At 39.4% G+C, this 18,512-nt stretch overlaps 2 protein-coding genes across 2 annotated transcripts in view; one reads left to right on the top strand and one right to left on the bottom strand.

Moving 5' to 3' along the window:
• The window catches only part of ATP6V1H (ATPase H+ transporting V1 subunit H), a 37,422-nt gene extending 25,669 nt beyond the window's left edge, over window positions 1-11,753 (bottom strand). The window contains exons 1-5 of the mRNA XM_026050078.1: window positions 11,452-11,753; window positions 10,542-10,668; window positions 5,048-5,150; window positions 3,544-3,633; window positions 84-197 (exon numbers count right to left, since the gene is read on the bottom strand). Coding sequence (XP_025905863.1) covers window positions 84-197; window positions 3,544-3,633; window positions 5,048-5,150; window positions 10,542-10,645 — 411 coding nt within the window. The 5' untranslated portion in view covers window positions 10,646-10,668; window positions 11,452-11,753. The remainder of the gene's footprint in view (window positions 1-83; window positions 198-3,543; window positions 3,634-5,047; window positions 5,151-10,541; window positions 10,669-11,451) is intronic.
• Window positions 11,754-17,779: 6,026 nt separating this feature from the next.
• RGS20 (regulator of G protein signaling 20) overlaps window positions 17,780-18,512 on the top strand; it is a 36,167-nt gene continuing 35,434 nt past the window's right edge. The window contains exon 1 of the mRNA XM_026050111.1: window positions 17,780-17,902. Coding sequence (XP_025905896.1) covers window positions 17,780-17,902 — 123 coding nt within the window. The remainder of the gene's footprint in view (window positions 17,903-18,512) is intronic.

Below are 18,512 nucleotides of genomic sequence, written 5' to 3'. Positions count from 1 at the left end.
AGTGCAAGAAAAGTTTCAACCAAGGCAACAGTTTATTTTGCACTCTTTTTCTCTACCAGGTGGAGGGCCAGGTCACAGCATACCATGTGCACAGTGAAGAGGTCCTGGCGATTCAGCATTGGCAGGAAGTAGGACCACGCAGTGTTCTTGCCACGCTTGGCATAATCAAAGAAGATACAAACRTGTTGACGATTTTCCTGTAAAAACAAGGAGAGAGAAAACAGACTTGTAAAAACATGCAGCATGAGGCAGTTATTTGCCCCCGTATATTGTTAAAGTGAATCCATATCGTAGTAGACCATTGACAATTTTCTCAGGTTGACTCCTACTACTCATGCATACAACCTATTTCAGTGCTCTTCACATTGGAAATGAAGAAGTATGGGGAAAGTCAAACTCAAAATCTGCTTATCTCATAATCCAACCCTTGCTTGCATAAAGTTGCATAAATGTTTTTGATCAGTCAGACTGAAAGATTAGCTGCTGTCTTCACAGAGAAAAAAAGAYTCTTCCAGTTACTCCTGAACAGAAGCCAAGCTCTCCCTGTGCTGTTACTTCCAYACRGGAGCCCTTTGCTCAGCTTGTTGRGGAGAGCTACTGGTGGAAATTCAGAAATGGAAGGTGRTCATGACTATTCTTCCCATTGGGAGGGCAAACTCGTCCATTCCAGAATGAACCTGTAGCTGTGCAGTTGTCACCTCAGGTTACCTGAAAACTCGGGCTACTCCTAGTGGCTATGACCTCTAGGAATCCTGTTCTCCAGAGCATCTAGACTGWAACACAAGATGCCAGAGGTACTCAAAGAAACTACCCACAATTGCTTTGAGCATTTCACCTGAGGTGCACTGTGCAAAGCAGCAATGCAGGCTCTCCTTAAAGGACACCAGAGGAGGAGCCACACAAACCTGGAGGAGGAAGAGCAGCTCTTATTTCATAATAGYCCGTCAGACACACATTCTTCTCCACACTCAAACAATAAATAGCTTGCACTCCTAGCTTGCCTCAACCTGAGGCAACTCCACATACTGCCTGGCCCCACTGCCTACCCCTCAGCCTAGGGCATGTGCTGTCTACCCTAAAAAGATGTCTCCCCTTGAAGTTAAGACACTACAACCAAACCTGCAACACATATCAAGGAAGACAGAAATGGTTTGTAGCCAAACAGTCCTGCAGTTAGGAGATTCAAAAATATGAGAATGCTTCCATTTCTGCTTTTTTTTWAATTTTTTCAAACTMCTCTAATTGAAAGGGCTTCCTCCCGTGACATGACACCCTATTATTAACACCACGAACCAAGAATCAGCAGGACAAGCCTGTTTGTTGGAAAAAAATCCTGTTAAMGCACAAAATTACCTGAATGTATCTGCAATTCAAACATTGGCATTGACTGAATGTCAGAATTGCAACCTTTCCTTGGAAGTACCAAAATTACCTGTACCACATGTACTGCAAATACCTATTCTGATCACTTACCAGGAGAGTCAGGAGTCCCTAGCTATCTGACAGTGATTAAGCTTCGCAGGTTCAGAGGGATTTGATTCCCAGTTTGCATATTTAACATTTTACATGGCATCTAACACAAAGCACATTAAAAAAAAAAAGGTAAAAAAACACCCACCAAACAAACAAAACAACCACTTGTGTTTCTCAAACTATGAAATAAAAATAAAAGGTCTCAGGAACACAGGGAGCCTCAGCTTCTTTGTGAGCACCAGTTTTATCAAAAATGACAGTTTCATCAAATTGCTGTTAACATCTACATTTGTCTTGTACACAGCCTAGATAAGAAGACCAGAAATAACCAGATCACAAGATCGGTTTACAAGACGGGAGCAAAGCAGGAGACAGACAAGTCTGGAAGCAGAAAAGTTGAAATAATTTCATCACACTGTCAATTAGATTAGTCTGGCTTGATGAAGGTATGAGACGAAGACAGGAAGAAAACACAGGAAAACCTATCACCCTGAAATACGAAGTGCAGTTCCATTCTAGGCAACCACTGACTAAAATGGTAAAAAGGAAATTCTGAAATATCAGCAGTTGATTAACTTAGCATCTGTCATTTCTGAAAAAATTTAACAAAGCAGCACCACCCCAGTGAGCTACTTGCACTGACTACTGCATGGGCTCTTAAAGCTGTTATAAATATCAGAGACTATGCAGCGAGACAAGGGTCAATGCAGAGAAACTGTTACAAATATATATCATATAATTAGACTATGAAGTGTATCACTAGGGAGTTAAGATGCAAAATAATCTTCATAAACAGAGTAGTTATATTCTCATATGGCAATTATGACACTAATCTCAGTTCTACTAGTCACTCAAAGAAATCTTGGAATCATGATCAAGTTTATAAGAAAAGATGCTGGAACAAGAAGAAAAAAAGCAGAAAAAAAAGAGAACAGGGTCAGACTGAAAAGAGAAAAGATAGTGAATTCTGCAGTGAATTTCCACTGCAACTACCACCACTAACTAACACTCAAGCTGTAGGGTCACTGCTATTTAATATTAAGATACTAGCAGAAAGGCTGCAGTATGACTTGAATGGATGGACCAGCTCCCTATCCCCACAAAACWTCACAATCCCTACATTCTAGATATTTGGGGGAGATTTGCACTTTCCATCTTGCCTGTTGACAATACTGAACATTCAGAGTTGAAATTAGAACCCATACAGTCTGTTTCTTAAGGGAACGTCCTCAAACACTATTATTATTGGATATGCTTCTGTTATCTTGTGTTAAGAAGTACATCATGAAAGAGAAGAGAAACTGACCCTCAGGGAACCAAATGTTCTGGGAAGGCAAGAGGGAGAACTGCTCACACAGCTCAGCCCATCTCGTCAGGTCATTGCTCCAAACCCCTTCTCATTCACTACTGCGAAGGGGAAAAAAACAGCAGAAGCAGAATTATTTGATTGAATCAAGTTTGCTCTTGAGATGGCCAGGTCAGCACAGCAGTCACCAAGTCACTATATCCTAAATTCCAAGTCACTGTAACCCATAGCTAAAAAGTCTCTATTTTAAAATACTAATATTCTTTTACAGAGTATTTCACAGACCCAAGAGTTCCCATTCTACAATTAAACTACAAGTATTCCAGGGCACATTGTCTCAATATTTTAACTGGTTTGGGGAAGTTGAAGCTATAGGAACTGCAACCTCTTGCTGAAGGAAGCCAAATTAACACTTCTGTAGGAGAAGCTGCAAGAAAAACTTCAAGTAAGTTGCAGATCATATGCTAGTTACAGAACAGAAGGACTAAGGTAACAAATCATCCTTAAACATCTAAGTTGTTGCAGCAATCAAGGTTGACAGCAGACTAATTAGCATACAGATCTGTGAGTCAGAGCACAAGCACATACAAAAAAAGCCAAAGCCACCYGTAAAACCTTCGTTCTGACACTCAACTTCTGCATACAAGACCTGAARACCTAAAATAATACTTTTAATACAGTATGACAAACATCTGAAGAGACATGAACTACACTAACTACACCCTCATTCAGAGACTTAAGAGTGAGATAGGTTGTTGACCTACTTGCAGCGTATCATCAACCATAGTCAGGATGTACTGAACTGTCTGTTCCTTGGAGATATGAGTCATCAAGTTTATAAATGTTTTAGCACACTAGAAAATAAAAGACATGAAAATTAATATTAACAATTGTCTTCATTCCTTTGATAATACAGGATCTCATTAACTCATAGTTAAGTCTTAAAGAAGCATYAAGCATCCCAGTGTCTTGTTCAACTGAAATGAGTATGTTTGGCATTACATTATAGAGAAAGTTTTCTGCAGCATCAATTACCTTAAAAAAAAAAAAAAAAGTTTTCTGGCTTTCAGAGACCATAAATACTCCCTAGAAGAAATTGGCAAAGTTTTTCACGGTGCTTTGTTAAAAGGATGATTAGAAAAAAATTCTCCAYGGAGTACTCTTATATGGCAGTAAGGATGAGAATAATTGGAATAAAATAAACAATTAAAAAAACACTCAGAAATTTAGACATGTCATGAGAAAGCTGAGGCAACTCAGATGAAAGAGGAGGAAAAAACACTTACCTGTTCAACTCCTATACCTTCTAGACATTTTGGTTCATATTCAAACCATTTCATGGAAAGTTATTACCATTTCAGCAAGAAATAAGCCGAAACAGTCATAACTTTTCATAAGCTGAAATAGTCATAACATTGTTTTCTATACTTCCTCCTTCCCTAGATTCAACTAAAGCTGAAATAAAAATTTAACTATGAACTGTAATTAGATAGTAGCACGCAAAGTTCATACACAAGTCTGCCACTATGCACATTATGGTCCATTATATACCAATCATATACTACAAGTCAAAACAGATAGCCTACAAATCAAAGTAGAAAGAAACAGGAAGTTCTGTGGGTTTTAAGCATATCTCCTACTTTCACCTCCACAGCTCTCCGTCTCATATGGGAGCTGATATTGCTTGTTAGAACCTCAGGCTTCAACGTTGAGGCTCTACTGCTTAGAGTATCATTAAAGTGCCTTTGGGTGTCCTGGGTGTTGGGTCACAGGCTGAACATCATTGCTCACCTTCACCAATCTGCTATCATCCCTGTTCAGTGTGGATGTCTTGCATCTTAGTGTCTATAATGCCACTAGACCTGTATTAAGATAACTGAATCCACTCTATCAATCAGTGGGATGCACTGACAGAATTTGTCTATAATTGTCCATTTAGTTGAATGGAAATACTGGCAGTAGCTCTCAACAATAAACTATAGGGAAGATAGCTCAAAACTAAGTGGTTGAAGTATGGACATGTACAAAAGTTAACTGGGACTGAGGAAAGACTTAAGCTAGTATGTCCCACAACAGATTCCTGCAGTTGGATGACCTTTAATAACTTACAATAATGTTATAGGTTTTTAAAATAATTGTCAATCTACATTAACAAATTGAATCACAATACTAAGTTGAACACCAAAAATGTTGAGTGCTGGAGTACAGTTGGCATGAATTTCCCTCCATTCTCCTTTTCTAAAAAGAGATTTTTAGAAGAAAAGTTACTTGATTGCCTTCTGTTTGCAACAGCTCCCGCTTTTCTTCTGGATTTCTCTTCTGCTCAAATCTTTGAATAAATTCACAGTCTTCACCAGAAATCATCTGCCCTCTGGAAAAAAGAAAAGAAAATCATGCCATCATAAGATGCACACACAGTAAGTTATTCAATCCTATTTTCTTCAGTTTGGTATCTCAATATTATCACTTTACTCTCTGTCTCATAGTAGAATATAAAAACTTCTTCTCTTACAAGAATCTTGTGTGGAAAGAATTTGAAACTCTAATGTCAGAACAATCCCTTTCCTACCCATCTCCATTACCCAACAGCATTCTCCAAATCATTGTTAGATTTGGACAGGCTGAAAGAGATGGTCTGTGGAAATAGCTGAAAGAACCAAACACAGGAAATAGCATATTGGTGCCAAAGTTATAATCCATGATATGAATAATAGACTAATCCAACCTAAAATAACTGCTTAAAATGAAGTATTACTTTGTCTGTTATAAAAAAAGAAAATTTTAAGGAGTACAAAGCACCTGATTCCCAAAATATTTTTAGCTTTCATAGGTTAATACAGCTACACTTTTCCATGTTGAAGTTAATCAACATGCAAGCTTATCCAAACACATAGCAAAAGAGCTAAAGGTAAGTGCCTAGCAGTTCACTATAAGCACATCTTCTTAGTTGATTTAAGAAAATAAATACTAAGGCAGTTACGGACATCAATGTAGAAAGCTGCTGGCTAAACTGAACAGTTAGCAAACTTGTTTGTTATTTAGCGTKCTGGTAAGTTTTCATTGTAAGAAAAACAAATCAAAATAGTACAAACATGAAGTTTAAATATGAAAACTGATTTACAAATGAGTAGGCAAAATCCAAGATTTTAACAGGTTACCAGCATTGCTAGTCAATAGCAGTGGTGCTTCAGAAAAAAAAATTATGTGTATAACTATTAATTAAAAAAAGTTACAGAAGCATTGCACAGGACTCGGCTTCAATGTTTCCAAGACTTATCTCCACTGACATTTCCACTGAATCAGAYGCCTCCTCCACTTTTCAAAGCTATGTCCCGTGGATTCTTTCAAGCTAGTTTTTCCAAGTTCCACAGTAGTTTTCAAATGTTCCATGACTAAAGATACCACTAAGACCATCGTAGAGTTGCAAGAACCACAATTTTAAGCTTTAAGAAAGCCTCAAAACAAGCCACAGTTATTTAGGCTATTAGAAGGGGTCTGCCAGTAGTCAAGGAAAAAGCTTGCAAGCTCCTTGCTTCCATCCAACATTGGAGCTAGGGAGGAGCAGTACAGGGACTAGCACTGCCATGAGCAGATGAGAACACTGGGCTTATTATTTGTTGGTTTATAAGCACCATTCAAAAAGACACTTTCTGAAAGTGCCTTTAAGCGTAGRCATAAAACATGATTCAGAAACCTGTGATTCCTCTTATTATGCATTTCCTCCAGTAACTGCTGTTCCTTTTTTGTTTGAATGATTTAGCAGAAGTCATTCCTGACTTTCTTRTTCTTGAATCCATCTTCAGCAAATGAGAAACTCATTATTAGAGCTGCCTATCATCATGTCAAAGCATTATTTTTTTCACCCAAGTATTTACAATACTTTACATGTACCTAAAGGATATCCAGTCAATTCAGCTGCTTAACAGTTTCTATATTCATCCCATTTTAATTTTGAGATGTTACTGACAAAAATCTGACCAACTAAAGCCACATGCCACAAGTTGGGAGACATCTACCTTCCTAAGGGAAAACTTGCTTTTGATTTGGAGATTAATCACCTCAGAAGGCTGCTTTTTTTCCCTCCTGACCTCCCCTTATCTTTTTCCTTCTCATTTCCCCCACCTCCATCAAACTAAAACAGAGAGTAATACTTTAAAAATTAGAATTCACAAACACATGCAAAGCAACTTAAATTTGGGAATCCAAGCACAAACGAGTCGCTATGAATATCACCTGATTAAACAAGTATTGCCCAACGGAGTTTATGAAGCATAGCAGTCTACAGTGCAGTAAGATGCAAGCTAAATCMTGAAGAGCATACTTTTCCAAAGACCTCATTTACCACCTTTAGAGTCTTTTTATAAAGCAAAATTAAGCTTCAAGTGTGTGCTCAACAAGTGTATTCATTCTGATGCCCCAAGGTAAATGCTGAAAGCAACTTTACAGCATGTAAGTGACATATCACATGTTCAACTAGCAGCAGGAATCAACACCTCAAAAGTTTTAGAAATTTGGGGATAAAAAGGCAGAAAAGTCTGTACAGAAGAACTAAAGATCACAACTATATTGAGCTTCTCCAAAATAGCTCAAATACCTCCATCATCTTCCATTGTTTCAAGGCTTGTTTCTTCTCCCTCAGACACAAACCACAGCTAGAATTCAACCTAGARTAAACATAGTTTTAAAGCACCAAGATTTCCCCAGCTGTCACAGCCTACGTTTCAAGTGAGCAATGAACACAGCAGGAAACATAGGTAATATATACTGTTACCATACCTAAATATTGCACTTTTCTCTGCCAACAGTATACACAGAAAACACAACAAGTCAGGAACTGGGAGTTGGCACAGTTTGACATTTAGCTTACAGTAATAACCTTCAGAGGTGGAATAAGCAGTGTGCCAGTTAATTTTTAGCTTGCACTGACTCTGAGAAAGTAGGGCTGCTGCTAGAACCTGACTTGCTCTTAAGTTGTTTTACTTTGGCACTGAGGAGCAAGCACAGCAAAAGGAAATTCAGAAGCCCCTATCTCAGGCTCCAACTTTACTGCAACTGACATATACAAAGATGTTTTAAAGATTACATACAACCACCACAAAAAGATAAAGTAACATGTTTTATTTTTTAATTTTTTTGGTTCAAGTCACACAAATACTGTCTAGTCTAAGGAAAATAAGTTTTGTCATGCCTGACTTGGCGTGTTGCCTTCAGCAAAACAGCTCTTTTCAGGCAGGTGTTCTTTTTTAAAGCCACTAAGCTTCCTAGAATTCTACTCTTAGAAACTCATGATCCACTTTGACCTGCCTCTAACAGGTACACCAAAGCAGGTGTCCCTCTGGCACGATGTGCTTCATTTCAAAAAACCATCAGCAAATATAGCTGCAGCTACATCTGCACTAGTTGACTCTTTCAAATATTCCATTAGGGCATCTGCCTCAAAGATGCTATTGTAGCTAAACTTGGTAGTTTTGAGAGATATATTCAAAAAAAAAAAAGTTTCAAATGTTTCCTCTTTAGAAGCAACCAAATTCTGCTGGTATTTGTCAGCAATAACTCACAAGCAAACCACACTGCCAGGGAAATTCAGTTTTCCTCACAATGGTCGACAGTTTCTTGGCACCACTTCTGTTCCAACTTTGCAGCTGCCTTAAACAAGGAGCCAAGCTGTTACCAGTAAATAAGAACAGAGATTATAGTTATTTCAGAGGAATAATAAACAAGACCAACTGTCATTGGCATCCTGAGGGCACCAAACATTGACCAGGCCACAACAAATTCACAGATACAACCAAGATACACTATAGTAGCCCCTCAAACCCAGCTAACATGGGTCGCCTTTTAAAGAAAGAAAATAAGTAATGGATTGTTTTTCTTTTTTTTTCCCCCCCATAGACCACAGAGGATAGTGTCATACTTAGCACCTAGAATTAAAAAAAAAAAAAAAACCCTGCTTTCCAGTCAAAAAAATGTTGCATTGAAAATTGCTGATAGATAACCTTATCCAACACTAGAGCTGCCAAAAAAAGCTAAATTAAAAACAGTGATCCACAAAAAGCAAAGACAGKCAACGAATCCCACATGTATATTCAAAGCAAAGCTCACGGACAGACACAACCAAACCTGCACGAGCAAAAGATCAACCTTTAGTCTTAACTAACTGTTAGTCTTAACTACCAGAGACTCCATGGAAAAGACTAGTCCATGCCCACCAGATTACTCAAGATAATGGTGGAAATAGGGCCGTTCAGTATCAACCTCAAATGAGCTCTGCTAATGGCCACTATTCCAGGAATGGGAGCCCAGACTCCCCCAAAACATTCTTCCTGCTAGGTAGACAACATGGCACACAAACTGTGAAGCCATTTCGGCAGTTTGACAAGTGTTTGACAGCTGTCCCTGCAAAGCCAGGGCACCACTGCTGTTCTTTTGCCTGCCTGTAACATTGCACTATGAACTGAACCAGGAACTGATCTGTGAATCAGGAACTGAAAAACAGCCTAGAAAAAGTAATTTTCCGCAGCAGATCAGCTCCTTAATGCAGTTAAATATGCAGATACACAATTAAAAGGAGGTAAGTRATAGAGATGGATGAATGGAATAGGCAAAACTAGGCTACCTATAACACAGGTAGGCAGTTATTAATGAGCATCTATGGCAGTGTTTCTCAGTTGCCTATGTTTGGTATTGCAGGTTTTCTTACAATATGGAACAGGCTATGCACACATTCCTGTATTAAAACACACACACACACAGAGCACTCTGAAAGAATCTTTTGAAGTAGCATGATTCTGGTAACAGCAAAACACCAGCAGCATGGTTTGTACTTTCGGTTATGAAGCAACTAAGAGGGGAGTAGTTCGCTGTCATGTATGAACCCTCAAGGGATGAAACTCATTCACACTTTGCCAATATTCCTCACAGGTAGGTACTTTTCAGGAGGAACACAAGGACTAAAGAACCTCATAGTTACACTTCAGAGTACAGAGGGGAGAGCRCTAGTAAAAGTTTCTTCACCTTCTTCCCATGCCATTCACAAACCTATTTCCCAGCTTATCCCTGTACCCTCTTTGGACTAAACTGCTCTTCCTATTCCAAGGCTACTGTGCACCTCCAGAAATAAATTCAGAAATCCTCTGCAAKAGCAGCATAGGTCTCCCCAAACTGAAGTCTTTGCCCAGATCTATGTGCTTCAACTGCAAACCAGCACTATTTTTACTTAAACAATAACTGTAGTAATACTCCTAATTTTGCAAGGCCAGACAAAGTCCAGTTTTGCTAGTACAATCTGTATCTATGCAAAAGCTTATCTCTGGCAGGAAAAGGATATATATACACCAGCATTTAACACATCTCCTACCACAGAAAAGAACTAATTTAGCTCTAATTGGACTTGGCTAATAAAATTATATTTTCAGGTAGTGTTCGAGCACTAAGGAGAAAAGAATTTTACTATGCATTTTTACAGATTTATACTATTTGTTATTGCACAGTGCTCAATTTAAAATAGCAAAGTTACCTTTGCTATTACCAGTAAGCCAGAAGGAAGTTTTCCCTAACTGTTCCCTTTAATGGTGGAGTTTTTTCCAATTACTTTCATGGCACCCTAACAGAATGTTACTCATTGTAATCTAGTTTTCCACTGTAACCCAAAACACTTTAAACATGTTAAAAGGAAAGAGGAGAAAAAGTGTCCCTTCCTCTCCACCTCAACACTCACCACAACTCAGTTAATGTTGGCAATTTGTGTTAAGTTTTTACTTACTGAAGATAAGACTGCCAGTTCACTTTATTTCCCCGAACTTCAGCAGCTTTGGCAGCAATGATGTTTGTTGGAACAGCAGCATCCACAGCACCTCGAATATCCATTTTAACTGCTATTTAAAATGCACCTAGAAACACAACAAAGCAGATCTGAGAATCACTACTAAAGAGTACCCATCCAATATTTATTTTCATGGAAAATAAAAAAAAAAAAGATTTTAAACATTCTCTTCACAAAATCCTTAAACAGATTCAGCTTTCCCTAAAACTGCACTTAGTATTTACTGAAAAAAAAAAAAAAAAAAACAAAATCCTTAAACAGATTCAGCTTTCCCTAAAACTGCACTTAGTATTTACTGAAAAAAAAAAAAAAAAACAGTTTTAAAGTTTGACTTCCATGAAGCAAACAGAACGTAGCAATATATACACACCAAACCTTAACTAATCACTTCCTAAAATAAGAAGTACACTAGGACTCAACAATTTTTATACATTCTCAATTAAGCAATTGTTTGATGTTACTTGATTAAAACCTACTACTCTTTTGCGATTTTCATGGCACTCTACCCAAAAAAGGTTGTTTTCCTTTTCAAGCASGAATAAAAACAAGGTGCTACATTTCATTTCCATGTTCCAAATAAACATATCCCCTCCATACTTTGCTGGCAATATTTTTTAGCAATAGCTAGGATGTCTAATACAGCTAATAAGATAGTTTTAATAAGATAGGAAAGATTATCTTAGACATTAGCTAAAACTACATGAACTATAACTTTAAAAAAAAAGCCTACAGGTTACATAAACGAAGAATTAAATTATTTAGATTAAGAGAAAAATAAGTTATATCGCCATTACCATGAACAGACTACTGGAAAAAAATCGAGCCCTGTATGCTGCTTACGCGGACATACCCCAGAGTGTCGCCAGTGACCTTCACCACTTCTGCTTTTCCCGTCCTTTATGGCTCGGCCCCCGCCCGGCCTTTGCTGCCAAAACACGGAGGCTGCTGGCGGCGGCCGGGGATCCGGCTGCAGCAGCCCCGCTCCCGACCCGSGCCGGGCCAGCCGGGCTGCGCTTGCTTGCGGAGGAAGGTAAGGACGGCCAGGCACGTCCTTGCGCAGCCCCGCACCCTTCACCGCGGGAAACAGCGACTCCAGACCGAGGAACTGACTGCAGCAAGGGAGACGCGGAACCAACCCTACCCTCCCCACGCTGAGAAGACCGTTGAAGCGACCGTTAACGACCGCCCTGCCCCCCTGCCAGCAACCGCCGCACCCACGTGACGCTGCCGGCCACGTGACAGCGCGCACCTGACCGCGACGGCGGCCTCGAAGGCTCAGGGCCCTCAGAGCCCGCCCCGCCCAGGGCTCAGGGGGCGTGGCCTCCTGAGGGCGGMCGTTGGGGGCGGCCGTTGGGGCCTCCGCTCCGCCCTGCGCGTGGCGCGGCCGGGGTGCGTGTGCGTTTATACGTATACACAGGCGTGTAACCACAGTATTGAAATATATATATATATATACACACATTCAGAAAGGCATATGTGCTTATTATATTCATATATTAACTATCGATACATTTAAAAATAGATCTGTGATTTTATATAGGGCATAATTCTGTAGCAGGGGCCCACACAGATGCTTGTGTGTGCTGTTTGCTAATGAAAAGCACCTCAGTTTCCCTTGCGTTTATTGGAGCGGCTTCTTGAGCCTTCCTGGTACCAAGGAACCTGGTGGGCATCTCAGCAGGGTGTGCAACCTAGACTTCCCTTTGGTTCTTCCCGCTCCACACACGTCTCATCCGCAGAAATTCCCTGCGCAGTTTCTTCTGCTTTTAAAAACACCCGGTGTATGTTGGGGTTCATTTTCACAAGCAAAAGAAGATTGAAAATGAGAAGAAGATTGAAAAGAAAGTTTTCAAACTGAAAGCCCCAGTTTTTCAAAAACTTGAGCTTCCACATTTACTAGAAAAACTCACTCTAGCTGCTGGGCAAAGTTTTCAAGCCGCACTGTGATGAAGGACGCAGAGCTCGCTAAGCACTCTCTAATCAGAAATGATCCTGAAAAGTGGCACTGCCATCAAGGGGGGAAGACATGGAAAAGAAAAATAGGTCACGGCGAGCTTTGTGGGCGAGCAGACTGACAAAGCCAATTTAGAGCTTAGCGATGTCTGCAGTTAACTTCTCGTTTTGTTAGGGCCTCTGTATTCCCTATAGCGGGGTACACTAAGATGCACTGTTAGCTGCCCATAAGCAAAGACAGATCTTCATTACTATGTGCTGATTAAAGCTAGTTATAGTCCTTCCATAAAAATCTTGTTTTCTTTTAAAATTGTCCATACTTCAAGAAAAATCTTGATTTCTTGATAATACGATCTTGACTTAAATACAGGTACAGTCCAATTAAGAGCATTGGTAATCTCATTTTTTGTGCTCTAACAGAATAAAGCTCTTTAAGCAGTCTGCACACTGTGTCAACTCCTATGTAATATACACCCATTAATGTGATTCTGTGGATTAACCAACATATGATACTTTGAAGTTTAATCTAACATGTCTGTATTCTTGCATGTTGCTGACATATATTAATAAGAAAAGCTTGTGCGATTACCAATATCCAGTGTACGGATCTCCACACAGTATCAATAGAAATYTGTTACTTACCTGTCTTTTCATTTACAACAGACTTTTTTTTTGGTCTGTTTACASTATGTGCAAGACTCCACCACCATCCACTCAGCCTGGCTAAAAGAAAACAGTTTGCTATTTGCAGTCTGAATTCTGATCACTACTGTACTTCTTGTGTTTTGCCATTTTGATTATGCCATAAAAAATGGCAGGTTGTAGGTTTATTATTCATTTCACAGGCYTTTGAGCTTCTACAGTAAAAATTATTTTAACTATAACTTTCCTGTAACTTTTTTAGTAAGACATAATGACCGAAAGTCATCCACTGAATTAGTCGGAGGAGAAACGTAAAGACAAGAGAAATAATTATAATTAATTGCATTATTTTTAACAATTTCTGTAGGGCATTTAAAGGAACTATCGAATGGTAAATGTGATATCTATATAATGCATATAAAGAGAATCAAATTATTGGAAACAATACACTGTAGTAGAGAATACAAACAATACAGTCCCCTACAATGCACTGCATGAAGAAATAAATCCGAGACTAACCAAAGGTCACCACAGCTTTGTAAAGGACAGTTACATCTCACAACTCTTTAAGTTAATTAAGTTATTTGAAGCAGACAAAATACAYGTAAACAAGGTAGAGTCCATCTGGCTGATGCAGCCTGCAAGGTGTATCTGAAGGGAGAGGCTCTTGAAAAATAACCTCTACTGTGTCAAAAGGAGAGGTCGCACACAGGATCGAGTTTTGGAATAAACTCAGCTTGAGGATCAGCTAAGTCAAAAAAGACTCTTTAGTCCAAGAAATAGATGACTAAGAGAAACTATGACAATCTATAAAATCAGGAATCAGGTGGACAAGGCGCGCGGGGAGAGAATGACTATCTTTGGCTATTGCGCTACCCAAGTTAGGAGCATGAAGTAAAACTAGTAGGGCCAAGATTCACACCAAGCAAAAAGAGATGCTATTGCCTTGCCAAGTGCTCAGTTAAACTGGGGAGCTCCTTGCCACAGGGTGCTGCGTCTACTGCAGATTTACAGCACCCTTCTCTCCCAGTTTGCCAAACTTTTAGGCACATCTGACAATTTTCATTCAGTGCTATGGTTGATGTTTCATCGCACATTTCATAGTGCATAAATCATGTTTCCATGTTTCTCGATTCTCCAAACTGCATCTTGCTGTAGATTGTGATTGGAAAAGTGCTGTGCTCCCATTTTTGATAAGCATATCCATCCTCCAGGATTCAGGTGCTGCAAAACAATTCTCATTTAGCTAATCTTGTTCATGTCAATGCTTGTCCATGAACTCTTGGCAGAACAGTTTCATTTGATGTTACTGTATTTAAATGAACTTCTTGGTATATAAAACATAAAGACCAAATGAAACGCATATCAGCATGCAGGCAAAACAGTCACAAATTGCTTGGATCACAAAGAATAAAAACATGAAATAGTTTAATACCAGAAAAACTAGGGATACAGATGAGTCACACAGTAAAGCTACAGACAGCTGGATCATGAGAACATTTTTCTCTTTTTTCCTTTTTGTAATAAAAATCTTGTAATAAAAACAGTAATTGTCTGATATATTCTGGAAATTATGACAAATAGAAAAATCAAATATGGCAATGATGTGATCAATTTGTCTACTACATGGAAATTTGGAGTACAAAAAAATGCTTTGTTCACGTTCCATAAAATCTTACCTTGGACCTTTGTGAGTTGGATAGTGGGTTGTTTTTTTTTTCTTGGGGAGGAAAAATTTTTAAAAATTTAGAAAATTTAAAAGGAGGGCATTTTCAAATGGTACCCACACACTAGGTGAGCATAGAGAGCAGTCTCTCCTTTAAGAACTACTATCCCTAAAACACACACCTCGTTTTACCTTAAGGTGATTCACCCAGGGCTCTAGATCAGATCTGAGCRCTCGGGCTTCTGCTTTCCCACCACTGTCACTATGAAGCCCTCACGAGTACATTACAACAGTAGGACCTTTCTTTCCTCAGAGATCGAAGTGCCAAATTCCCTTGGTCACCAGTGCCTAAATTAAGCCTGTTTTGTTTGCTTGTTACTTTGTTTAGTTCCAAAATCTATTAATTATTTATATTATGTAGCAGGAGACAGGAAGCAACAGAGAAGATGAAGTAACTAAGATTCAAATCTCTGTGGTTTAGAAGAAAGAAGTGTTAGAGGGAATCTGACTGGGTGAGACTTGAAGATGTTTTAAGCATCGGTGGTTATGTCTGTACAGCTCTAAGGTAAAGTAGAGAATCTTTTTTTTACCTGATAAACGAAGATAAAGAAATACAAAGAAATTTGCTCAAGATCTTTCTAATAAGGAGTGTCTGGCTAGAAGATRTCATAAAGCTAATACAGCACAATTTGGCAAGTTTAATATCAGGCAATCTTCTGATTGCTTTACAACCTCTTTGAAATTAAATTTTCATGCTCAGTTAATACATGCATGTTCAGACCCAATACATATGTCATCTTCAATAGGAACTGTCTTGTCAACAGAAAAATAAATTAATATTTCATTTTAATGAATACGTCCTCAGGTGTTTTTCTCCAATAGAACAGAACAATGGTATATTGTCAGAAAAGCTGAAGTTAACTACTATGCAGAAACAGGAGTGTAAAAGCCCTCCAAACCCTAGCTGTATTGACAACCTTGATAGAACTGAAGTTAAAATAAGGGAGTGTATTATCTTAGGGAGCAAAGAGTCTCCCTCTCCATATGTGCCTCACAGACACATATCTCTGTATTGAAATCTGTAGGATCTTTCCATCTCCAGCCYCACTTTGCAGCCTACAGCATCTCTCCTCCTCCCACCATCAGGCTGTGCTGCTCTGTGCAGACAGCATTTGGTTGGACAAGGCGCTTAGAAAGAGCTGGTTCTTCTCCTGGAATCTGCGGCAGCACAAGGTGAAATAAAGCCCAGCCTAAAGATAAGATAAAAAAGCACTAGATCCTCTTTCCTCATCCTCTCTATACAAAAACAAACAAACAAACCAAAAACAAACAAAAAAGACTAGGTCGGAGCACTGGCCTCTTGGAGGTAAAGGGAAAAGCTGAACTACACAGTGCAGCTGGGTCAGTATGTCTGGTCAGAGGATGGAAAAGAAGGTTGTTACTTAAATCTCAGGGGTAATTGTGCCACAGTCAGATGTACTCTCAGAATACCTCATAGGCTGTGATTTTTAGTGCAGTACAGTTTGTTGGGTCGAATGSTGGGGGAGAAAAAGATGTTTTTTTCTTTCCTCTTTGATTCATTTTTTTTCTCCTTGGCACTTACTGGATTTCTGTAAAAAAAGAAAGATATATCCAAAGCACCTCTTTTCACAAGAGACAAGATGCAGTTGGCATTATCCATACTTTGTAACTACATTGCTGAAGTGTCAAAGCTTTTGACTCCTGGCAGGAAAAAGAAATGTTGGTTTAGGCGTATTTCTCAATTTGAATTAGTTGGAAACTTTCAAAATAGTTAGAATATCTGACACTTTCAAAACAGAAGCACACCTGGATGCCAGCTTATAGTAACTTCTCACATGGAAGTTTCAGCTAATTCTAGAGAAAATACTAATCTAAAATATGAAATTCTTAGATTTGGTAATGTTCGTGAATACAATGAAAGTTTGATGATTTTCAGGGTGCACTAACATATTTATGATTTCTGATGTCTCCAGGACAAGAATTCATAAAAGGCTCTGAATGCTTTCCCCCACAAGAAATGTTCCCCCTCACTTGGCTTTCAYTATAACACAACTACTAGTGACCAGAATTTTAAGCAATGTTTAAATACACTTTTTCATTAAAAGTTCTCAATCATTCAATTTTACTTCCTTCCTTCTGATTTTGTGTGCGTGTGTGTGTTTTCCCTCCATATTTCAAAGCACAGAAAAAATAAATGGTGAATGAATGTTGATAAATAGAAGGCAGACACCTGGCAGCAAGAGAAATAATCTATCAATACCTTACATGGAGTCTTAGCCTTTATATTTAGTTTGTCTCTGTCTGCAGACATCGCTGCTGCTGCTGCTGCTAATGTGGTATTTTCATTGAGGCTGGCTGGATTACCACGAGACCATCTGTTCAGCCGGTCAGGAAAAAGGAGATTGACAGATCCCACTGACCTAAGACAGGCATCTCCGCTTGGAGTCTGCGGAGTACGACTGCGTGGTCAGTTGCTTCTTGCTTCACGTTGAAAACGGGCTCCAGTAGCTGTGAGATGCTAAAACGTGCCCCGTGGTTGTTACAGCCCATTCTCTGACACGTGTTCAGCTGCTGTAATCTTTTCTTCCTCTTGAATTTATTAAAACCTGTGAAGCTGTAAGTCTAATCTCCCAGCTGGCCGGTGCACAGAGGATGAGGCACTGCAGATATCCCAGGGCAGATAATCCATTTGCCATCAGAACTGCAGGAAACCAGCAGCGGGCTGCGGGAGGCCCACACGCTTGCCCACCGGTGTAAGGACAAGCCACCTCTATGCTCTTGTCRTTCAGCCCAATGTCTGGCATCTGGTTTTGTTTCATCGTTAAATAGAACTACTGCTCCTTCAAGAAAAAGTCACCGTGTACCTGGATTCAGGAAGAGCACTTCTCCTTGATCCATGTGGAGGCAATTCTTGCTTTATTTCAGGACGCACCGCTACCATGTGGACAATTGTCAAGCAAAGGAGACGCTACAAAAAGAAAATGAGGAGGACACTAAAGCGGCACAGCAGCGTTTCAAGGTAAGACAAAATCCAGGGCTACCCAGAAATCCTGAAGGTGGGAGGAAAGGGCATATCTGGAAAAAAAAATAAGCAGAAAGTGTTAGTGTGATACATAACAGCTGAAGACTTTGTCACCAAGGCATTTCTGTTTGGGTAGCTTTGCAATGTACCTGAGCCTCATCCCCTGCACTCCGTTCCTCTCAGCATGTTACACCACAGTGACAAAGGGGCTGCTGATCCTCCTTCCCTTAAGTGTCTGCTTTCAAACAATGAATTAAACACGTCCATCTCACTCAAAAATGTTTCACACTTTGTACAGCTATTCTGTGGTAAAAGGGGGACAGAAAACGTGATGTTTCTTGGTGTTTAGAGCTCAAATGATTTTATTATAGGTGGTCAAAAAAAGAAGATACACCAAAGAAACCAAACACAGTCTAATACTAAAATCTGCTAGTTACATTAAATCCTGTCTAGAACTGTAGAGCTGAACCACTTTCCTTAAATAAAAACAATTGTCATCTATCCTCTAGTTCTTGCTATAAGCCTGAAAGCTCTCTGAGGGGTCAACCAATATTATTGACGGTGAGAAGGATGTTCTTGAGCAGCTCARTGGAGCAATAGTGACAGT

This window comes from Nothoprocta perdicaria, unplaced genomic scaffold (genome assembly GCF_003342845.1).
Source record: "Nothoprocta perdicaria isolate Ctin4 unplaced genomic scaffold, notPer1 scaffold_65, whole genome shotgun sequence".
In the NCBI taxonomy this organism is placed as follows: domain Eukaryota; kingdom Metazoa; phylum Chordata; class Aves; order Tinamiformes; family Tinamidae; genus Nothoprocta; species Nothoprocta perdicaria.
Note: the sequence above shows the minus strand (reverse complement) of the source record. Positions and strands in the feature narration are given on the sequence as shown.